This window comes from Mustela erminea, chromosome 19 (assembly GCF_009829155.1).
Source record: "Mustela erminea isolate mMusErm1 chromosome 19, mMusErm1.Pri, whole genome shotgun sequence".
In the NCBI taxonomy this organism is placed as follows: domain Eukaryota; kingdom Metazoa; phylum Chordata; class Mammalia; order Carnivora; family Mustelidae; genus Mustela; species Mustela erminea.
Window position 1 is genome coordinate 2609571 of NC_045632.1, and position 23432 is coordinate 2633002.

The 23432-nt window shown below is 54.1% G+C and overlaps 1 protein-coding gene across 3 annotated transcripts; it reads left to right on the forward strand.

Annotated features, from left to right (window-relative positions):
- The first annotated feature begins 11 nt into the window (after positions 1-11).
- Positions 12-23204, forward strand: BHMG1 (basic helix-loop-helix and HMG-box containing 1). Of its 3 annotated transcripts, none has more exons than XM_032326425.1 (14): positions 12-857; positions 2773-2843; positions 9283-9373; positions 14249-14360; positions 15697-15831; positions 16662-16907; positions 17854-17962; positions 18782-18882; positions 19348-19503; positions 19845-19918; positions 20862-21032; positions 21117-21346; positions 22037-22126; positions 22652-23204. In XM_032326425.1, the coding sequence occupies exons 2-14, from the start codon at positions 2773-2775 to the stop codon at positions 22818-22820; spliced, it is 1755 nt and encodes a 584-aa protein (XP_032182316.1). In that variant the 5' UTR covers positions 12-857; the 3' UTR covers positions 22821-23204. The 3 variants fall into 3 exon arrangements, with proteins under 3 accessions (XP_032182316.1, XP_032182317.1, XP_032182315.1); XM_032326426.1 differs by lacking the exon at positions 12-857 and adding an exon at positions 1168-1347; XM_032326424.1 differs by lacking the exon at positions 12-857 and adding an exon at positions 1259-1497.
- Positions 23205-23432: the final 228 nt, after the last annotated feature.

A 23432-nucleotide genomic window follows, 5' to 3' on the forward strand; every position in this document is an offset into this window, starting at 1 on the left:
GAGAGGGCTCTTTGCAGCGCAGGCGCAGAGAGCGCCCCCGCCAGGAGCACTGGGAGATGGAGTCCAGGCTCCTCCATTTTGGCCCGGGGCCCTTGGAAAGAGACTGAGCAAATTGCAAAGAGACGTTTGTGAGAGGTGCAGAGTTGGGAAGGAGCAAGTTTATCGATTTCCGTATGCTCATTAACATAAAAATTAACAGTACCTTGTACTTTCTCAAACATTTTTCCATATCTCTTCCCCCTTTTTCTTACTATCACCTCCTCTAATTTACAAATGAGAAAATTAAGCTTAAGGAGGGAGGAAAGCCCCATGAACTAGGAACTAGTCAACATCATAGAAGCTTCGCGAGGACAGGCACCTTTGTGTATCTCATTCGAGCACCCAGAACAGTGTAAATAAGTGTTGTGTAATATTTATTACGCCAGACACCCCCAGGCAACCCAAGTATTACCCCCAAACTTGTAAAAGTTAAGTCAAAAAGAGATGAAACCTCTGCTCCACAGCAACACGGCAAGAAAGTGATTTGAACTGAAGTGTGTTGGGCGTGAGGGCCTCTTTTCTCCACTAAGTTGGTAGATCGCTTTCCGTTAAGCTGTTTCCCAGTCCTCCCTCATCGGCCCTGAGAAAGAGCTTCCGAAAACAGAGCATTTGCTCTATCAAGGAACACAGATCGCCGTGAGGGGACCTGCTACTCAAGGCCAATCCCAATGGCCCTCCTCTTTGAATCTTTTCTTAACTTATGGCTCTTTAATGTAAAGACCCTGCTTCACTAGCTTCTCAAGGTCTGTGAGCCTTCCCGATCACGCTGGGAAGCCCGCGGTGAAATTCCCAACTTCCAGCATGATCCTTGGCACAAGGTAGGCCCTCATTAGATATGCACTGAAGAGGGAAGGGGGAAAGAGGGCCAGAAAGGAGACTGACCAGATCTCTCTTTCCTCCTGAGAACTGGCAGTTGGGGAGACCCCGCCTCCTCACTAGGATCCCCAAGCCCTGGTCAGCAGGAGCCGGTGGGGTGGGGGCGGGGCTAGGCGGGGGCGTGGCTGGCTGAAAAGGCGGGCAGCTGGCTGAGTGCTGATTGGTCGGCACTTTGGCGCGCTCCAGCAAAGGCTTTGTCAGGAGGCGCGAGGCCAAGCTCGTGCTGAGCTAGAAGCCAGGGCTCTTCTCCAGGCGCGCTTGCGCACGGCCACTTGCACCCTGCCGTTTCCCCTCTCCAGTCTCGCGCCCAGCACACCTTGGCGGGAACTGGTGGGGGCGTGGCCTGGCCTCAGGAGCTCACTTTTGCTCCCCTCCACAGGCCACCCGCAAGGAGCCTCATTCCAAGGGGATTCGCGCCCACCCCACGGCCGGGTGGGGAACGCAGTGGCCAGGGCCGGCCTGGGGCTCGCGCGCGCGGCCAGCCTCCCGGGACAGGCGCGAGACACTGTCTGATCAGGCTCCTGAGTGTGGAGCTGGCGTGAAACCAGAAGGGGGGCCTCACGCCATTTTGCACGTCCTGAGGCGGGTGCTAGAGGCCGTCCGGAACGGGGCAGGGGACAGCCCGCCAGAGGGGAGCCTGGGGTCCGCTCAGGAGCAGCACTCTGTGGTCGTGGTCTCCCTCCGGGAGTTTCAGGGGCACAGGAAGGCAGGCGTGCCGGAGTGCTCAGAGCGCGGCAGGCCGGGGGCAGCTGAGCTGGAGTTTGGATTTGAGGCTGGGCCTAGGTTTTGGGATCCAATCTCAAGTTTGAGACAGGGAGGGCTCTGTTTGAATAATGTTGGGGCTTTGGGGGTCACAAGCTGTGGGATCTCTGGCTTTGTATCTAGATACTAGTATTGGAATCTGAAGGTGTTGGGGTTTGTGACTGGAAGTTTTCCTGTTGGAATCTGAAGATCCTAATTTTAGGATCTGGAAGTCTTAGTTTTGAATTCTGAAGTATCATTTGGGGGCCTGGGGTCTGATTTGGGAGGTTTGAAGCCTCAATACAGATTCAGGGTCCACAATCTCAGTATAGAGTATGAGGTACCAGAGTTAGGGTCTGGAGCCACAATTTGGGATTTTGAGGATTAAATTTTAGGGCTTGGAGTCCCCACATTGAGTTTGGGCCTTCAATTTTGGGACTCACATGTGAGATCTCAACTGTAGGGTTGGGGGGGTTCACAATTGGATGGTCTGAAGTGACGGTTTGAGGATCTAGAGGTCTTTGCTTTTGGGTCTGAGGTCAATTTGGGAGACTGTCATTTGTTTTAGGGGGGCTTGGGTTTCTTTAGGGTTTGGGTTCTCTGTTAAAGTTTGTGGTCTGTGGTCTTAATGGGATTGGGAGTGGGTTGCCTTTGGAGTTCAGAAGTGGACAGTTTGGGGTCTAGAGTATCTCAGTATTAGAGCTGAGGGTTTTTAGGTTTGGGAGGACATCCTCACTGTGGGAGTTTAAAGTCGTAGTTTCGGTGTCCTAACATCGCAGTTTAGAGATCTCAAACCAGTTTTCACTGATGGTCTGACATCTCACTATTAAGACCCAAGCTCTGAAGTTAAAGTTTGGGAATTTGCTGCTTTTAGTTTTAGGTGCAGATCACAACTTGGCCCAGATTTACAACTTGGTATTCATGAACTTCAGTTTAGAGAGTGGGGGTTTGAATTTGGTCTCTGGGCCCATAATTGTGGGGTGGTAGGGGACTCCAGGGATCTCTGAGTGCTCAAAGGAACAACATAGGGAAAATGAAGGCTACCCACCATGTGGCCCATTCCTCCTGGAATCTCAGAGGTCACAGTAATAATTCTTTCTTTTTCCCTCTTTGCAGATGTGGGGTTCCAGCAGACACTTGTATTCCCTTGGATGGCCCAGAGCCAGTTCCCTGGGTTCCAGTGACAGGTAAGGGCTCACCCTTGCCTATCTCCATTCCAGGCTTTGGCCACTCTGGTCGCATAATAACAATAATGTTTACTGAGCACTTACTGTTTGTCAGATTCTTTGCTAAGCTCTTTTGTTTATACGAGCATTTAATCCTTACACCTCCACAAGGAAGTAGGTGCGAATATTACCACCATTTTCAAGATGAGAAGATTCTGAAGTGGTTGCCAAAGATCACCTCAGAGGCCCTGCAGGCTGTGACATTTGGAGCTTTGTCAATGCCCTGCTTTCCTTTTTCTATTCGTGCATTCATTCATCCATCAAGCAACCATCAAGTGTCAGGAATCTCCTAAGAGGGGATGTTCACAGGAGACTGAGGGTCGTATCAGATCCCCGCCCCCACCCCCAGCCTGGATAAAGAAAAGGGAGCCAGAGTTCATCTTAACTTCACTATCTTCCCGAATGACTTACTGTCCATCCAGCTCTTCATTCATTTTTTTTTTTAAGATTTTATTTATTTATTTGACAGAGAGAGAGACAGGGAGAGAGGGAACACAAGCAGGGGGAGTGGGAGAGAGAGAAGCAGAGAAGCAGAAGTGGGAGAGAGAGAGAAGCTCCCCCGAGCAGGGAGCCCGACACAGGGCTCGATCCCAGGACCCCGGGATCATGACCTGAGCCAAAGGCAGATGCTTAACAACTGAGCCACCCAGGTACCCCTATTCATTCATTTATTAACTCCAAAATTAAGCATCTGCTTTGTTCAGATTCTCTACCTAGGTACTGTGCTCAGAAGGAACACCATGAATAAAATGAAGAATGCCCATCCCACTGCCCATTCCTCCTGGAATCCCAGAGGTCATCAACAGTGTTGTGGGGAGGGGTCTTCCCCCCTTTCTAGATGTGTGGGGGAGGGTTGCATCATATTAATAAAAACTCTTAGTTGCCATGAACAGAAACCTAGCTAAAACCAGCTTAGGCATAAAAGGAGATTCATTGGGTCCTTTAATCCAAAAATTCAGGGGCATCAGGGTTGGCTAGTTCCAGGTAAGGATTAAATGATGTTGCCAGGAACCTGCCTCTCTGGGCTCTGCTGTTGCCCTACATTGGCTTCCTCCTCAAGCAGGCTCTCCCTTTGTGAGGGCAAGATGGCTCCCAGCAGCTCCAAGGCAACATCCTGCCAGCCTGATAGGCACAGCAGAGAGCCTCTTTCTGGGAGCATTGATTCTAATTGGCCAAACCTGGGTAATGACCCCAATCCTGAACCAATCACTGTGACTCTTCTTAGCTGGACCTTAGTTCTGAGCTGCTAGTGGAAGGGGAGGTTGAGGTCGACCTCTCTGAACCTCATGGAAGGAGAGTGGGGGAGGGGTGGCCCCAAAGGAAAGTGTTCCCAGGCAAGGAGGATGACATGTCTGTCAACCAAAAGCAACAGCTTATCAAACATAGTTAGCTAATACAATACTTTGACCCCATTCTTCAACATGCCTTATCCCTAAAAAATTCTGACAAAGGACTGTCCACTTTCTATCTTTAACATTTTGTAAGTACTCTCAGTGTGCCAGGTCTTTCCAGACAAGATCTTTCCAGACAAGATCAAACTTTCTGGCCACTTCCAGTCTATCAATGGGTTAAAAACAGCCTCAGAGAAATGAAAACATGTGTCCAAAGTCACGCAGCAAATGGCAGAGCTGGGATTCCGACCCAGGTCTGCCTTATTCAAAAAGCTGGAGCTTAAGACCAACCACGAGGCTGCCTGTTGGGATTGCCCCCTGCTTTGTCGCACTTTGGGGCAGCTCTTAGTCTTAAATCTCTGCACATGTCAAAGAAAATTAGGGCCTGGCCCTTGCTTTTCCTATATCTAATATGAGAAATTTGGACAGGCTCTTCTAGCTTCTGTAAAATAAAAGAACTAGGGAGAGTTTAGGCTGATTGGCTCAGAGAAGAGGAAACTCGGGAATTAGAATCATTTGCCATTTCAAAGGCTGAGACCATCAGAAGACAAGAGCATTCATAAAATCAACAATTTTTTGTTGAACACTTACTAAGTGTTGATCATTATTCTAAGAGCTAAAGATAGAGCCAGGGTCACATATGACTTGCTTAGGCCCCAGGCAATTTTTCCTTCTTGGGCCCCTTACTCCATTTTTTTTTTTTTTAAGCTTTGTTGGTTTGTTTCTTTTTTTTTTTTTTTTAAGATTTTATTTATTTATTTGAGAGAAAGAGAGCACAAGTGGGGAGGAAGGGCAGAGGCAGAGGGAGAAGCAGGCTCCCAGCTGAGCAGGGAGACAAACGCAGGGCTCAGTAACCCAGGACCCTGGGATGGTGACCTGAGCTGAAGGCAGACGCTTAATCAGCTGAGCCACCCAGGCGTCCAGGCCCCTTCATCCATTAAAAACATACTTTTGTGGGGTTTTTTTTAGAGATTTATTTATTTATTTGACAGACAGAGATCACAAGTAGACAGAGAGACAGGCAGAGAGAGGGGAGAGATGCAAGGTTCGATCCCAGGACCCTGGGATCATGACCTGAGCTGAAGGCAGAGGCCTTAACCCACTGAGCCACCCAGGCACCCCCAATAAAAACATACTTAAAATTATAGTCTACAACAACATCGGCATAGCTTTTAAGAGAAATTAAAACATTTTTAGGGCACCTGGCCGGCTCAGACAGTGGAGCACACGACTCTTAATATCTGGGTTATGAGTTCAAGCCCCACGTTGGGTGTACAGCTGACTTAAAAGTGAAATCTTAAAAAAGAAAAAGAAATTAAGACATTTTCAGGAGCCCTTAAAAGAGGCACCAGACGTAGGCACTGTGCTTACTGCACGTAATGGATAAGTCAGTCTGGGATATAACCTTCAATCAAATAGACAAAAATCTCTGCTGGTGTTGATAATAAAGAAAGAAGACTTCAGATTCTGATAAATGATAGGAGGATGTGACCAAGAATATGCTTAGCTAGATCAGTTGGTCAGGAAAGTCCTCACTAAGGAGGTTACATTTAAGCTCCGTGCTGAATGGCAAAGGAAAAACCAGCCATACAACAATCAGGGCAAAAGAACATTCCAGGTGGAAGGAATAGGAAAGGCCCTAAGGCAGAAAGAAACTTGGCAGTTTAGAGAAACAGAAAAAGGACATGTGTGGCTGGAGCTGGCCTGTTCCCTAAAGACCCAGAGGGCAGAGCTGGGGTTAGTGGGTGAAAATTACAGAAAAGAACTTGTCCCAAACTAGAACCATCCAGCAAGGAAAAGGGCAGTCTTGGGAGGAAGTGCCCGGCTCCCAGAGGCCCGGGGAGCACATCCCAAGTCCCACCTATTCAGGACTACTGCCCAGGAGATGCCAAGATTTTGTGATGTCTCGTGGTCACGGTTTTCCTCCCGCCAAATTTTCCCCCCTTCTGTGTTTGTACACAGAAGGCTCTCGGTGCTTTGCAAAACCCAGAGTAAACACCCAGCGACTACAGATGATACAAAATTCTTTTCCTCAGCCATGGTCAGGTTACACCTTGAGCTTAAATAGGACCGGACACTTTTTTCTTCCTTGCTTTCTGTGTTGTTTCTCGCTGGGGGTTCCAGGGGTCCTTCTAGAACAGAAGGGAAGTGGTATGCAAAAAGTAAGTATCGGGGCTAGACAGGAAGTTAGAGGTCAGCCTACCCCCGTTTTCCTCCAAAGATGGAACCCTAACATCCTTGTCCCTCAAAGTTATAGTTTCTACCAAGAGGTAACTGTAGACCAGAGATTTTTTTTTAAAGATTTTATTTATTTATTTGACAGAGAGAGATCATAAGTAGACAGAGGCAGGCAGAGAGAGAGGGGGAAGCAGGCTCCCTGCGGAGCAGAGAGCCTGATGCGGAACTCGATCCCAGGATCCTGAGATCATGACCTGAGCTGAAGGCAGCGGCTTAACCCACTGAGTCACCCAGGTGCCCCGAGATTATTTTTTTTTTAATTCCTTCATCCAGCTGACAAATATATTCATGGTATTTTCGAGAGGTTGCATGAATGATTTCCTCCTCTACATAAAGCCCTTTTATGGCTTCCTGCTGGTCTTCAGATAAAGGAGAAAAACTCTTCTGTACTACAAGCCTTTGAGATCCTGCCTCATCTGGCCCCTATCTTCTTCAGCCTTGTCTCACCCCATAAGACTCCTTGCCTTCTGTGCACCAGACAGGGCAGCTTTAGTTCCTTTGAGTTCTCCATGCTTCCTCATGCCACAGGGCCTTTGCACATGTCCTCTCTATCCAAAATGTGCTTGTTCCATCTTCACGTGTGCATTTCCACTCATCCTTCAGAACCAGAAGGCCAGATTTACTTCCTCAGGGAAAACGCTGTAGATTAGATCAAAGCCACCTGTTTCTAGCAGCCTTCTTTGTCTCCATCAGGACCAGCTCTCTGGGTGTGCAAATTCCTGCAGTTACACAGCCCTGTGTTTAGAAGAGCCCGATGCTTGGTTTAATGCCCTGCTCTCATCCCCTTGAAATCCTTAATTTTTAAAAAGGGGGCCCCACATTTTCATTTGCAAGGCTCCCCTCCCCAGCAAATTATATAGCCCATTCTGGTTCTCATTGGAATTTTGTGTTTGTTTGTGTGACAATCTGATCAATGATTTTACCCCTGACGGTTCTGTGAGCTCTAGAAGGGTCTGTATTTTGATTTTTATACTTTTATCCCTATCACCTAACACCATTTCCAGCCCACCATAGGTGCTCAATAAGTAATGGCTGAATGAGGGGTGCTTGGGTGGCTCAGTTGTTAAAGCATCTGCCTTTGGCTCAGGTCATGATCCCAGGGTCCTGGGATTGAGTCCTGCATTGGGCTCTCTGCTTGGCAGGAGGCCTGTTTCTCTCTCTCCCACTCCCCCTGCTTGTGTTCCCTCTCTCATTGTGCCTCTCTCTGTGTCAAATAAATAAATAAATAAATAAATTCTTTAAAAAAAAATGTAGGGGCTCCTGGGTGGCTTAGTCATTGGGCATCTGCCTTCGGCTCAGGACATGATACCAAGGTCCGGGTTCGAGCCCCTTGTCAGGCTCCCTACTCAACGGGAAGCCTGCTTCTCTCTTTTCCACTGCCCCCACTTGTGCTCCCTCTTTTGCTGTCTCTCTCTCTCTCTCTGTCAGATAAAATCTTTTAAAAAAATCAAATCAAATAAATAAATAAAATAAGTAATTGGTGAATGAGTGAGTGAAAATGATTCTTTGAGGACTTCAGGGTTTGGTAAGGGAGATAAGTGCATCTCCCACCCTGCTCCCCCATCTCCTTGAGGGCAGTGACAGTAGTTTCCCTCTCCTTCTCTGGTGTCCATTGTAGGGTCAGCTTGTGTTTGAGTAGGAACTAAACACCTGTCTGTAATCAAGGGAGTGTTTGGGGGCGTGGTCAGGCTGCCGGTGAAAATGTGTTTTAGCTGTTCAGAGCAGGGGAGGAAGGCAAAGGAGGTCACCAGAGGCTTCCTGGGGCAGGTGGCAATTGTACTGAACCCTGAGGGGAGGCAAGACAAGGATTGGTGGAGAGGGGGGTGTCCAGGCATTCCCAAAGGAGTTGTGTGAGTTGTGACAATGATGCAGAATCTGGGAGAGAGACTCCAATGTCTTTGTGTCCCCATCTGCCGAGAGAGAGAGGTGGAGGTTTATGCGTGTGCAAGAGTATATTATGCATTAGAAATGCAGGGATTCGATCCTGGAATTTCTGTGTCCGCCCAGCAGTCAGCTTCTGTCGTGCCCTCATTTATTTATTTACAAAATAAGCAGTGAGTTCCCACGGTATGCCAGACCCTGTCTGGATGCTAGAGACACAGTGTCCGCCCGTCCTGTCCACCACCCCCAGCTCTCAGCTCGGAGCGGAGCTCAGAGAAATGCATGAGCAAGGGGCTGAGGGCCCTTAGCCGAGGTACCTCCCCTGTCCTGTAAGGGTTTAGACCAGAATGGTCAGCCGGGCCAGGGCCTGAGGGCCATTATAAGCCGGGTTAAGGGTTTCAACTTGGTCCTTAATAACGGAATGACGTTGAGAGGTTTGAAGCACTTACTAGACAACTAGGGGACCAGGCTCTGTGCTGGGCCATCTCACACACACTGGTGTATTCAGTCCTACCAATAAACCTTTGAGCCTCAATGAATATCCTCATTCCCATTGCCCAGATGAGAAAACTGTGGCCAGATCCGTGTTGCAGAAAGCTCACCCTGATGCTTGTAGACAGGATGGACTGGAGGAGGCCCCGGGGCGGGATCGGGGGGGGGGGCGCTGGGAAGGCAAGGGGAACATCCACACGTGGACTGGGGCAGGGTCTAGGGCTGGATAGAAGGGACTGGAAGGAGAATGAGAAAGATCTGATGGGACCTACAATGCCCAGGATTCTGTCTGGAGGGTGTGGGGTGGGGAGCCTCTCAGAGATGGGGAACACAGAGATGGGTGGTTTGGGGGTCAGGTGCCAACATCCTAACCAACACCAGCTCTTGGCCCCAAACAGGAGGCAGAGGAAGAATCACACCAGCAAACTCCATGAGTTGGCATTGCTGTTGCCTGTGGCCCTGAAGACGGGCACCAAGAAGCTCACCAAGGTATGGAGGGAGAGGAGGCAGATGTGGGAGGCAGAACTGAAAATCTCAGTAACCTTCCCTTGTCCTGGGACCCCCACACAGACCCTTGCAGTGACAACACCGAGATGGGCACGGTCCTGCCTTGCGTGGGCCTTTCTGTGATCCCATCACAAGAAGCCTGGGGGATCCTTTCTTGCAAAGGGGGCAGGGGTAGTTGGGTGGGGGGAAATGGGCAAGGATCCAGGTAAAGGTCATCACTTTGGTGAATCAAACAACCCTTAGTTCAAGCCCATCATCCCCGAAATGGCAGGACTCTGGGCAGGGCTCTCAGCCTCTCGGCCTCTCAGGCATCCCATTTCTCAGCTGTTATCCGAGAAAAAATAACGTCTGCTACCCAGAGATATTGAGAGGCTCACATGACACACTAGCCATGACAGTCCTCGAGGAAATGTCACTTCCCTCCCTGAGTCCCTTGTCCTGTGTCCTGGGGCGTCTCCGCGAGGTAGCAAGAGCTAAATCTGTTCTTCCCATCCCCAGGGGACACAGGCTGAGCTGCCACCTCAAACCCGCCAGTGGCAACCACTTATTAAGGGACTCAGAGATCCTGAAGGCGCTGTTTTCTTGCTGTAGTTCCTCTCATTCCCTCACGTATCCACTCATTCATCAGCCAGTTCTGGAAAGATGGCTGGGTGGCAGAAACTGTTCTGGTTACAATGAAGGGAGGCAAAGGAGCCTGAGCCCCACACCCTCTGGGAACTCGGAATGTGGTCAGGACAATAAAGATTCCAACACAGGAATGACCGACCCCCAGCTAGAACGTGCTACTTGCCTTCCAAGAGGCTCAGAAGAGTGGGTGTTTGGGGCAAGATCCAGACCTTTGGGTGCCAGATCCTAACACTCACCTCCTTGGGGCCTCCCACCTTCCATCGATCACCAGGTCACGTTAATTCTCCCTCCTAAGCACCTCGTGGCCGTCAACGCTGTGTCCTACCTTCCTGTGGCCTCTCTAGCAAAGGGCCACAAACCCAGTAGCTTGAAACAACGTGAATTTATTCGCGCACGGCATGAAGGGCCTCAGTCCAAAATCGGCCACAGGGTCCTTCTCGGAGGCTCCCTGGGAGACTCTGTCTCCTTTCCCTTTGCCACCTTCCAGAAGCGACTGTGTTCTTCAGCCCACGGCCTCTTCAAGGCCAGCAGTGGAGCACCTTCCAGGCTCTCTCCATCCTCACCTTGCCTTCTCTGCCTTCGATCCTCCTGCCTTCCACTTGTAAGGACCCCTGGGACCCCAGTGGGCCACTCAGTTAATCAGGACCCTCACTCAGTCACACCTGCCGAGTCCCCTTTGACATATTTGGCAACGTGTTCGCAGGCCCCCTCTGTCCTCAAACATCTGTGTATGTAGTGTGCATAGATACTGAGATCCACTCCTGGGAGGTGGGAGCGCAGAGACGTCTGAGGGACAGTCCTGGCCCCGAAGGAGTGACAGTAGAGTCTGGCGATGGGTGACATTTCATGCATGACCACATGACGACATCTCGTGGAATTCTCCCCAGGCCTCAGACTGCTTTAGTGACCATTGATCCTCTGAAGTCTTAAGGACCTCTCCCCCACCCCTCATCCTTCCTTGGGTTCAGTCTAGGTCTCCTGCTCCAGGGACAACGTGCGTCCCTGCCAGTCCCCAGACCCCCCCTCAACACACCTGCCTGAAGGGTGTCACCACGACTTGTCACAGGGCTGGGTGATGTTCTTTGCCTAACGTTCCATGAATGAACTGAGCTGTTACGTATTGCCTTTCCTGTGTTTGAGATTTGGGGTGCAGCTTAGGTCTGGGGCGTCCTTCTTCGCAGTCCTGACTCACGAAGTGCCTCCTGGCCCGTGTGGTCCTGTGGCTTCTCTCTCTGACTCCACAGCGAGGAGAGGGGTCCTGCTGCCCAGGAGGACACAGCTGGTTCGGATCCGTCCCCCTCCAAAGGCCCACATCCTCAGCTGCTTGGTCACTGAGCACTCAACAGGGGTTCGTCGAATGAATGAATGAGTGAGTGAATGAATGAATCGCCTCAGCTCAGACAGTTGTAGGACCTGTCGATCTTGCCTTCAGAAGGTCTCTAGAATCTGAACCTCTGGCATAGCCCCCAAGCTAACCTTCCCGAACCTTCGGTTTTGGACTCTGAGATGATGCCCAACGGCCTTCTGCATAAAACCTTTATGCTCCTGGGCGCCTGGGTGGCTCAGTGGGTTAAAGCCTCTGCCTTCGGCTCAGGTCATGATCCCGGGGTCCTGGGATCGAGTCCCGAGTTGGGCTCTCTGCTCAGCAGGGAGCCTGCTTCCTCCTCTCTCTGCCTGCCTCTGCCTACTTGTGATCTCTGTCTGTCAAATAAATAAAATCTTAAAAAAAAAAAGATTAAAAAAAACCCCGACCTTTACGATCCTACTAATCACATTTCAAATTACTTGACAGTTTACGAACACTCAGTGCAGTGAGTGCCAAACGCGGGCCAAGCCTGGCGTTAGAGATAAAAGATTTGCTCTTGCGAACACACCATCCAATTCTCCAAGTTAGAAAAGGGCCTCATTTAGTCCTCTGAGAACCTTGAAAGCGCTGTCATTCGATCATCGACAAAGTATTAGGAAACTAGCGTACCAGGACCTGTGTTGGGCGATTTCACACACGCTCCTTTATTCTGTCCTAAGGATAATCCGATGAGCCTCACTGAATGACCTCACTCCCATTGCCCAGATGAGAAAACCGAGGCTCAAAGAGGTAAAACAGCCTGCTCCCGATACACAGGCAGGAAGTGGCGGGGTGGTCCAGGTCCAGGTCCTTCCAAAGTCTCCTGCTTGTGTCACATTCCTTAGTTAGATTATAGCTCCCTTCCATGGATCAGGTCACATCACTTCAGCGACCCTTGGGACTCTAGTTTATGGAACAGTTTCACACAAGCCCCTTTGTGGGACCATGTTTCCTGACCTAGAGTTCGGAGGACTACTGCTAACCGTTTTATTGGTGTTCTAGGGATCTAGTCCAATCCAAGAAATACTGGTGCTCTTCCCTTACCTCTTCACCAGGCTAATTCCTGTCATTCTTTTTCTCTCTCTCTCTTTTTTTTTTTTTTTTTTTAAGATTTTAGTTATTTATTTGACAGACAGAGGTCACAAGCAGGCAGAGAGGCAGGCGGAGAGAGAGGAGAAAGCAGGCTCCCTGCTGAGCAGAGAGCCCGATGTGGGGCTTGATCCCAGGACCTGAGCCAAAGGCAGAGGCTTCAACCCACTGAGCCACCCAGGCGCTCCTAATTCCTGTCATTCTTCAGGTCTCTTCTTAAATGCTGGAGGCCTGGGGGCCCCTGGGTGGCGCAGTCGGTTAAGCGTCCGACTCTTGGTTTCAGCTCAGGTCTGATCTCAGGGTCGTGAGATTGAGCCCCAGGTTGGGCTCCAGGCTCAGTGGAGGGTCTGCTTGGATTCTCCCTCTCTCCCTCTGCCCCTTCCCCATCTCTAAAATAAAAAAATCTTTAAACACAATAAATGCTGGGCACCTTGGTGACTCAGTCGGTTAAGCAGCTGCCTCTGGCTCAGCGCATGATCCTAGGGTTCTGGAATCGAGCCCCCACATCAGGCTTCCTGCTCAGCAAGGAGTCTGCTTGTCTCTCTCTCTCTGCTGGTCCCCCCATTGTGCTCTTTCTCTCCCTCAAATAAATAAAATCTTTAAAAAAAAAAAATGCTGGAGGTCTTTCCAGACACTCAAGTCCAATTTCCGAAACTCTTGTTACATTCTTATTCATAATGTTGGCCGCACCATTGATAATTCTTTTTTTTTTTTAAAAGATTTTATTTATTTATCTGACAGAGAGAGAGATCACAAATAGGCAGAGAGACAGACAGAGAGAGAGATGAGGAGAAGCAGGCTCCCCGCTGAGCAGAGAGCCCTATGCGGGACTCGATCCCAGGCCCCTGGGATCATGACCTGACCCGAAGGTAGAGGCTTAATCCACTGAGCCACCCAGGCGCCCCACCATTGATAATTCTATATGACTTATGAGTTTATTAAGGGCCGCTGTCCTCACTAGATTAAAAATTCCATGAAAGTAAACATGGTTCACCCCTATGTCCCTGGCCCTCAGTGGGTAGAAGTCTCATTTAGCTTTGTGTCTGCTATACGGACGTGGTACTTGGCAGCCTGCTGGGCAGAAGGCATTGTGCTGCATGCTGCGGAGATCATTCTTCCAATCAGGGGCTAAACTACCTCTTGATTGTAGGAGCGGAGATACAGCAATCACTTAGCCACAGGCTCTACTCTCAAACTAGTTCAAGGTCAATGAGAAAGAATAGCTCATGAATAGGTCATTAGGCCAGGACATTGCAAGGGTGCTGAGGAGGGACATCTGACTCAGGGAGGTGGGAAAGCTTCTGGAAGGGGAGACCACTGGGCTAAGGCTCAGGGGAGGAGAAGCTAGTGTGGGAGTCTGTAGAGGGAAGAGGATGGCTTTGCAGATAGCGAATATAGCATGTGCAAAGGGCCAGGGGTGGGAAGCCAGTGTGTGTTGAAAAACTAGGCCAGGAGGCAGGCAGACCTGAGTTCAGATCTTAGCTCCGCCACTTCTTCTCTAACCTTAGCGAGTCACGCTAGCACTCCAAGCCTTGGTTTCTTTAGCTGCAACAGATTTCTTCCTGAGCTGCAGCAAGGTCTAAACAGACTAGGAATATCTCTGCCCCTGGAAGGATTATCAGATTTCTTCCTGAGCTGCAGCAAGGTCTAAACAGACTAGGAATATCTCTGCCCCTGGAAGGATTATCAGGCTGAAGAACAGGCTCCTGCAGCCTTTCTGTCTCTGGTCCCCCACAGCCTCGCATGGTCTTGGGCCCCCATTCCTGTGCTCAGCCCTGTCTTTCTTTTGGGGGCAGAAGGAGATTCTGCTGCATGTCCTGCATTACATCCAGCACCTCCAGAGAAGCATTGATGTGGCCAAGACCTTGCTCAAATTCCACACCACCAATGGGGAAGGCGGACTCTGGGGTAAGTAAATTCAGTTACCATTCCTAGGGTCTGCTCTCCAACAAGGGGGAGCCATCACGGACACCAAGTGACATCGATGAGCCCCAGTCCTGGGGATCTCAGAGCCTGGCAGAGCAGACAGAGTGAGAGAGACGGGCCTGACGCTGTTAACTCCGAGCAGGGTGTCTGGGGCCTTGCGATGGGCCAGGGCAGACTGTAGCCCGAGGGAGCCCCGGCAGGCAGGAGGTGCCGCGAGCAGGAGTGCGCCAGCACGGGAAGATGCGCGTGGAATGTCTAGGGCAGGCCTGCAGCCCGTGTGCATGGAGGGACCACGTAACATCAGCTCGACGTGCGCAGGCTCGCGAACCAGATCCTGACGCAGATGCGTGTCTTAAGACCTTAACCTCCCCATGCCTTAGTTTGCTCAACTGCACAATGAAACCGATACTAGCACGCTTGACCCTGGAAGAACACAGGCTTGAGCTGCATGGGCCCAAGTTACACGCGGTGGTTCTTAGATAAATCCAGTACAGTCCTGTAAATGTCTTTTCTCTTCCTTATGATTTCAACCCTTGCTTTTCTCTAGCTTGACTGTAAGAATACAGTATATAACACAGGATATCCAAAATACAGGCTAATCGCCCGTTTGTGTTATTTGTAAGGATTCTCGTCAACAGTAGCCTATTCATTGTTAAGTTTTTAAAGGGTCGGAATTAGATGTGGATTTTCCACAGCGCAGGTCTTGGCTAAGGAGGGAGATGAAGATGAGAATTCCCAAAGGACTTTAAAAAGCCGGGGAAAGCTATGATCAGGTATTTTTTAAGAAAGAGATGCCTGACGTCTAGTGAGTGGAATTGGTTATTAAGGGAGAAACTGGAGTCAGGGAGGTCAGCGAAGAGGTCAGTTAGGAGGGATCGGGACCGGAGACAGGCCGGTCTCACATGGAGGGTGAGGCTCGGGACAGAAGAGGTACTTTTGGGTGACATTGAGGACGGAGAACTGAGAGGCCTGATGGAGAGGCCCCTGGGTGAGCCAGGATGGACCGTGGAGCCCTCGCTGCCCTGAGGACGGTAGGAGGAGGAATTAGTTTGGGATGGGGATGATGGCGGGGAAAGCATTTGGGAAAGCTTTGAGTCTGTCTTCCTTCTTGGCGGACCCCAGATGGCCCTGGGAGAACCTGGGTTTTCGCCAGGGAACCTCTGCCGCCTGGCGATGTGACCTCAGACCATCCCAGGCTCCTCCGGGAGCTCAGTTGCCACATCTATAAAGTCAGCCTGGGGACAATGGCCGCCCCCTTAGCCCTCTGCCCACGATTGGGAAGTGCAGGCATCTGACCTGACTTTTCCGCCCTGTGCAGGGCTGGGTCGGAACTGGGGCTCAGGCCCTGTACGGCGGAGACATTCCACCCCCTCGAGCTCCCCGCATTCTCACAAGTCCCGTCTTCAGGGAGCCTGTCGGAAACCCCGCAAGAAGAAACCCACTGGATTGTCAGGTATGAGCGAGGCGGAACAGGAAGCCAAGTCCTGTGGGAGCAAAGTTCCTTCTCCAGAGCCATTCTCACTCCAGGGCAGCCCAGGCAGCTACCCAGAGCCCCTGACCACGTTTTACAGTGAGACTTACTTTGTCCGACGTCCCGGGCCTTGGTCCCTCTCTCCCTAGCCCTGAGGACTGGCAAGGTTGCTCTCCTTCTCTGAGCCTCAGCGTCCAGGGGCTGGACCACAGGCTGGTGTTCAGGATCGAGAGCCTGCGCGCATACCCTTGTGGCAACGCTGAGCGGAGAGGCACACAGTCAGGGCTCCGTAAGGGGAAGTTACTGTTACCATTTATTGTCAGCAGTCCCGGGCCAGAGCATCAGGGAGCACGGGCTGATGAAAAGGCCCAAGTGTGGACAGCAAGCATCCCCAGGCCAGCCTCAGCCCTGCTGCAAACTCGCCACATGTCCCTTCGCTTCTGCAGGCCTCAGTTGCCCCATCTTTAAAATGGGAGTTGCACCTAATCAGTGCTTTCCTGTCCTGGCTGCGTACCTCTTGAATCATCCAGGGGACTGTGAAAAATGCCTATGCCTGAGCCTCACACCCAGAAAGTCACGTTCTAGGGGCCTGGGGTGCAACCTGGGCATCAGTATGTTTCCCAGAGCTATCCAGATGACTCGAACGTGTGGGCAGGGGCAGGGAGCATCGGCTGAGGTGATCTCTTGCTGAGGATCCGGGTTTACCGGGGAAGGGCTGGTGAGCGACCAGGCCCGGCGGGGCCCAGAGCAAAGAGGCCCTCCTCCCCAGCCAGGCGCTGGCCCCTCTGACGCTCGTCTCTCTGCTCCCCCAGAAGGCCAGAGCCGGGCCCAGAACCCGCGCCGCTGTCTGGATCTGGACAAGCTCAAGAAGTGGGTGGCCCTGTCTCCAGAGCAGAAAGGAAGGAACACGGGGGGGACTGTCACCCCTTCAAGACATGCCAGCTCCTGCTGTCACCCCAAAGTTGCATCATCGCTGCCTCAAGGTGACAGGAAGGGAGGACGGTCCCGGCTGACGCTGCTGGACATGGCTGAGAACAGCAGCCACTGTGACTGCTCAGGTCGCTGTCCTCCCTCGCCGTTAACTTGGTCCCTTCTACACTCCTTAGCAGGCACCCGCAGCGTCCCGAACCCGGGCCCAGTAGCTGGGGCCTCCGCCGTAGGCAAAAGGGACGCTGTCTTGGGCCTCCCCATTGTCGCCGTCCTCCTTTTAGGTCCCGTTGTGGGTGGCAGGGTGCTGCAGCGTCATCGTGGCTCTGGTGCAAGGCTGTGGGTCACAGAACCGGGGCAAGACAGGCGATGGCTCCTGTGACTCCCGTCCCTGGGCCACCTTGAAAAGGTGTGGTGACGCACCCAGTAGAGCGCCGAGTGAGATGGGGGTGGCTGGCGGGTGAGGGAGGCCCTGAGCCATCCTGCCCCCATCTGTTCATCTGGTCTCTGCTTCCCGAGCATCTCGGGGCGAGGCCATGTGCCAGTGCTGCTGCCACAGTCCAGTGAAGGAGCACAGAGAGACCCAGACTTCACGGTCGCCCAGGAGGCTGTGGGCCCAGAGGAAGCACCCGCCCCACCTGGAAAGGGAGGGCTTTTCGGCTCTTCCGCTAATTGTGTGACCTCGGGGGAGTTATTTGGTATCTCAGGGTCTCAGTTTGCTTAACTGTAAAATGGGCATAATCATGGTACCCTCTGGCCACAGGCTACCACTGACTCGTATACGAACAGCCCCGAACCGTGCTGGCAGGGCGAGCTCCCCGTATTTGTTTGCTCTTATCGGCTTCCTCGATAAGGATTTGAGCTCCCTGACAGCTTCTGAGAGGGATGTGGGGTTCCAGAAACCTATGGGGTCATTCAGGGCACCCCATAGTCTCATGCAGAGGCCCCGCAGGCCGAGGTCTTACGAGGATGTGGGAGGGAGAGGCCGTGGCAGACCGGGGCTCCTCTCCATCCAGGTATTGGGATTCATTCCAGCCGCAGGAGTAAGCCTCCTGACTTGCTCTCCCTTCCCCCCAGGTTGCTGTTGCCGAGTCAGTGCCCAGGGTGATGGGCTCTACCAAGCCTTCAAGGCCCAGCAAGGGGCTGAGCGGATCCACTTTCTCAACAGGACCCAGCCCTGTCCCAGGTAAGGGAACCCCAAGGGCTCTGAGTGGGGGAGGCTGGGGGGGTCCAGTCTGGCATGGCTGTGGGGGGTGGGGTGGTAAGAAATGAGGTCAGTTGACATCGGCACGGGTGTCTATGGAGAGGGCACCATGGGACCAGCAGAGCCTAGCTTTGGGGCTGCTGGCCCAGGGCTGCGGCCCCCCCTACTGGCCTCCCTGCCTCCCGTCTCACCCTTCCAGCCCGTCCTCCCTAGCTGCCAGAGTGTCTTTTCTAGCCCTGGACCTTGGTCACGTCAGTTCATGGCTTTCAGGCCTCCCTTCGTGCCCATGGGACGGAGCCCCCGTACCTCAATCGGCACCTGAGAGCGTCCCTGTCCTGACTCATCTTGACAGCCCCCTCCCCTGCCCCAACCCCACGAACCTGACCTGAAACACCACCATAGCTTCACCGCTCCCCAGGAGCCATGGCCTTGTGCCCTCCGGAATTTTCACCCCCCCCATCCTTGCCACCCCATCCAGGTGGCAAGCCTGTCTCCCTCGTCCACCAAGAAGACTGCCACCCTTCAGGCTGAGCTCAGTGTGGTCCTCCTGGAACACGGCCCGTCACAGCCCTGTACCCCCCCAGCCCTTGCCTCTCCTCCCCAGCCCGAACCCCCTTGAGGGCAGGCGTCTCAGCTGAGCTTTCCACCGCACCCCCCCAGCACCCCTCTCCCAGCAGCCAGCACAGAGTGACCCCAGCAGGTCACACCAAGACACGCTGGGGGTAACGTCTGGGCCTGGGGCCATAGAGCAGTTCCTGGCCCAGGCCTCCCGATCTGCCTCTCGAATTCCATCTCTCACAGGCAGAAGCTGGTGTTCTACGATTCCAGCGAGGATATGGACAAGGAGTCCCCAGATGCTGACCCTTGGCTTCCTGCCTGGACCCCGGAGGGCAGCCCCCCTGGTGACTGAAATTCCTTGTCTCCTCCTTGTAGGCTGGTGTGGGGCCTTTCCTGCTTACTTCCCTCTGAGCAGCCCTGTGGTGGGAGGAAAGCAGGACAGGGACTCGAGGTGTGCCTTGCACAGGGCTGTGTGAGCGACCGGCAGTCGCCGCTGCAGACGGTGCTGGCCAACCATCACTCCTGTGGAGCCCAGACGCTGCCTCAGAATCTTTCTTAACACAGAGCTCCAGGGAGCTACAGTCAGTCTGTCAGATGTAGCAGAGCAGACATTGATTTTTCTGTCTTCGGTCGTCCTTGACGTGACGCCAGGCATCGCGTCTCTTCTTTTCCTTTAGAAAGCCCTCAAAATGAGTGGTCCACAGAGTCACCCTTCTGCCGCATCTAACACCATCTCAACGCCGGCCACTGTGCTGCTGGGAGAGATAGTCATTTCTGACACATCCTCAAGCCTGATGCTTCCTTTTCAGGGAGCCCGCTGGCCTTGGGGCCTCCCCAAATCAACAGCTGCACCATGTCAGGCCACCCAAGTGCGATCCTAGGGCTCAGCCCCTCCCTCTTCAGCTCCCCAGGAAAGCTGCTTCCAGAGCAGATCCTGGGGGATGGCACAGAGTTCCTGACCCAAGGTGAGCTCCTGGGACAGGACCTGGTGCTTGGTCCATTCAGGAAACATATGGCGATACCCACCAAGTGTGCCGCCCTGGGCTCAGCCGTCCTGGGTGCCCTGGGGTGGGCGGAGGCAGCCCCAGGCCGGAACCGTGAAGGGGAGGCTCCTGGAGTCCATGTCAGGGACCCACCCCTTCTGCTCAGTGTGGAGGTGCCCTAGGGGCACTGGCTCATGAGCCAAATTTGGTCCTGGGACAGGAGATCCCAAAGCAGAGACCTGGAGAAGGGCACTGAGGCCACCTGGGCCAGCGGGAGGGAGGCCTTTCTGCTCCAGCCACTGCCCGCTCTCCCTCCCCGACAGCTCTCTTCGAGGACGTTTTCCTGGACCCCGAGTCTTCACCTACTGGTGGCGTGCTTGAGGGACTCCAGGACGAGGTAGGCAGCCGGTCCGCCCTTCATTCCACACGCACCGCTTTCCTACTTCATGGACTCCCCTGTCCCTGCGAGCGGGCGGCCGCTTCCCCCCGCCCGCTCACTGTCCGTCTGCTCGTCCGCTCGTCCTTCCAGGCACTCACCTTCCATCTCTGTCCTCATCTGCCCGCCCTTGGAGCCCTCACTACCGGCCACTGGGGGCCACACTCTGTGCTGGGCATTTGGAATGAACTAGACCCCAAGGATAAGAGCTAAAAGCTGCCGGGCACCCAGAAAAGACCCCACGTCAATTTCCAGCTGTGCTGTCAGGCAGGGTTTCTGGTGACCCCAGTCGACCGACAAGGAAACTGAAAACAGCAGAATGAGCCCAGAAATGCTCAGTGGCAAAGAGCCTCACTCCCGGGGCTCACCTGTCGCCGCCGCCCTCCCCCCGGGGGGCTCACCACCCAGCAGACCAAGGGGCAGCCCCCAGCTCGGGTCCCCACACAAATGGGCCTCCACCTCCACCTCCACCGGCTCCTCCAACCAGGGCCTGAATCTGCAGCAGAAACAAAAATAGCCCCTCTCAGCAGAGCTCTGAGGAGGTGCTGGGCAGGGTGCTGGGTGCTCCTCTGCCCCGTGAGGCATGTGGCGTGACCCCCGCACTCTAGGTGAACTTGGTGCTCAGAGAAGTTGCCACTTGACGGGGACGTCACAGCTGCTGACCCAATGATATTAAGAGCTACCGACCCAGAACAGGGAGGAGGGCAGTGAGCCCCTGAGCCCCAGCCAACGCCCCCCCGCCCCCGCCCACCCACTGTGGGGACCTGGGGACACTTGCATGGACATCCAGGGACTGTTTGGACGAGGTTGTCTTAAATTCGAGCTCTGGTGACCGGTGAGTGGGGACATGAAGGGACGTTGTGGTCTCCCCTCACGTCTCTCGTCTTTCCCCTTCACCCACCAGGAGATGCCCCCAGCGCCGCCCGAAGACCCCGCCGACTCCCACAGCCTGTGCCAGTCCTCCGTGTCGCTGGACCACTGCTACCTGTCGCTGAGCGAGAACAGCAAGGCGCCGTCCGGCTCCAGTTCTAGCTGGGAGGGCTCAGAGGCCGAGTCGGTGTGGAGGCGGCAGGAGGTGAGAGCAGGACAGCTGGCGGCCAGGTGGGTCCCCCACCTCCTGTGGGCACTCACCTCCCCAACCCCCACGACCCCTACGCAGGACACTCAGGCCAACCCCAAGGGCCCGCTGTCCTCCAGCGACGAGGACGGGGACTACACGTGGACCCCCACGCGGCGGGCCGCCAGCCTGCCCGCGGCTGGGAGGAAGGTCAGGAAGGGCCCCGCGAAGCTCAAGGAAAACAAGAAAGCCTCCTGCCCGACCCAGACGAAGAAAAAGTGCGTCAACGGCTTTATCATGTTCTGCAGGATGAACCGGAAGCAGTATATCCGGTGGGTGGGGGTCCCTCTGGGCCCTGGGTGGGGCCCGACCTTCGCTGTCACCGCCACCGCCCCCACCAAGAGCTCGGTGCCCTGCTGTCTGACACACTGACTCTCCCCAACCCCCGCCTCCCTGTCCTCCAGCATCTTACCTGGTCCCCTTGCATTGGTCAATCCACGCGAATTACGCACAACAAAACCCCACTCAGACAAAAAGGAAAGCGGCTCCGGTAGCCTGAGAGTGGAGGACGTAGACAGCCTTCAGGTGCGGCTGGGCCCAGGGCTCAGACAGTGGCGCCTGGCCGTGGGCCCATCTCTCCGCCCTGCTCTTCTTGGTTGCCTTTGTCCTCAAGCACGGGGGTGGGGAGCTTCTCGTCTCCCACCAAAGTTCTTGGGGCTGACTTGATAGGTCGGGCACCCAGCCCTGAAGAGCTGGTGTCCTGACTGGAAGACAGGGGTCCCCTCCGGATCCCAAGACTCAGTGTCCCTTTCCCGACAAACCATCCGTCCAGCTCCCTTCTTTGACTCCCGGGCTCCAGAGGGTGTATCCTAAGGCCCTATAGGCCAAAGCAGGTAGAAAAGATCCGAGTTCTCAGGCGGGGAAACTGAGGCCCTGAGAGGGCAGGGGAGCCTCCTGTGGCCAGACGGGCAGCCTTTGCCCGAACGGGCTGCCCTCTCCTCACCTCCTCCCTCCTGTCACAGAGCCTGTCCCGGGACTGCTTCCACAGCCGCCACCAAGGAGCTGGCCCAGCTGTGGCGGGTGATGACCCAGCAGGAGCGGAGACCTTACTGGTGAGGAGCCCCTGCCCAGGGGGCAGGGGGCGGGGCAGCGGGGCCACCTGCTCTGATTTTCGTGGTATTGGAAACAGGTTGGAGTTTATTGTTGGGGTGGAAGACTTGGGTGTTGCCACTCTTATGAGATCGTTGGGGGTGACAGAGGTCGGGAGGTGCTTGACCTGGGGAGCTTAGAAGGGCAAATAGCCCAATTCTAGCTTTAGACCCCCTTTGCCCTTCCTGCCATGGGAAGTTTCTCAGAGCAGGTCACTGGGTCTTATTTCCCTGTTACTCCCACTCCCCTCCCCGCCCCCCTTTCTCCCCCTTCCCCCAACCCACCTGCTCAGAGCTGCCACCTGCCCCTTTCTCATTGGCCCCTGAGACACACAGTCCACGTGCGCACTTCTTAACAGATCTCACAGGAGCATGGGGCCCAGCCCCCCTGTACAGACGGGGGCCTCTGGGCTCTGGGGTGGTGGTGGGGGAGACGGCCGCCCTGGGGGGCAGGGAAAGCGTGACCGCCGGTGGCTCCTTCTCTCCCAGCATCAAAGCCCGCAGGTTTAGCCTCCAGCACAACCGGATCGTGAAGCAGGACAGCTCTAGCAGTGAGGACGAGGACTGGGGGACCCCCAAGCCCTTCTACCAGTTGCTGGCCGAGAAGGCCCGCTGTTCCCCAGACCTGGCCCCTCTGCTGCCCCCTCAGCACCACTGAGAGGGTAACCCTGCCGCACCCCTCCTCCCTCCTGGGCCTCACCCCTCCCAGAGCAGGCTGGGAGGAGCCGTCCTGATGGCCCCCACTGCTATGTGCGTTTGCCTGGTGTTGGGGCAACCAGAACTCGCCTGCAGATCCCACTGCCCTGCCCGCAGCCCTTCCCTTGCCTGGGTGCCTTAGGGAGCCATGGGGTGGGAAGAGGGGAGCCTTGAGTGAAAGGTAGTTAAGGTGCGGTTTGTGGGACAAGGGGCTTGCTCTGCCCTTCCACTGGCCACCCCAGGCCCCGGTGGTTTCAACCCTGTTCTTACCTCACCCCACTCCTCCATCCCCCGTTCTATTTATAGATTATTTATTGTTTGCAACAAAATAAAGTGGGACCTTGTTTCCAGCAAGAAAGAAAGGCCGGCTCCTTTGGTCCCCTGCTTCCTCCCTGGGTGGGGGCTCCTCCTGCATGATCTGGAGGCCCCAGGGCCTGCCGTGGCGAAAGCACATCCCACGCACACCTTCCCAAGCGGCGGCATGGAGCTGACCTCCACCTCCGGCCCCAAGGCGGCCAGAAAGCCAGAATCTCAGGTCAGGCTTTTTTCTGGCTCAGTGTTTCCTTCAGGCAAG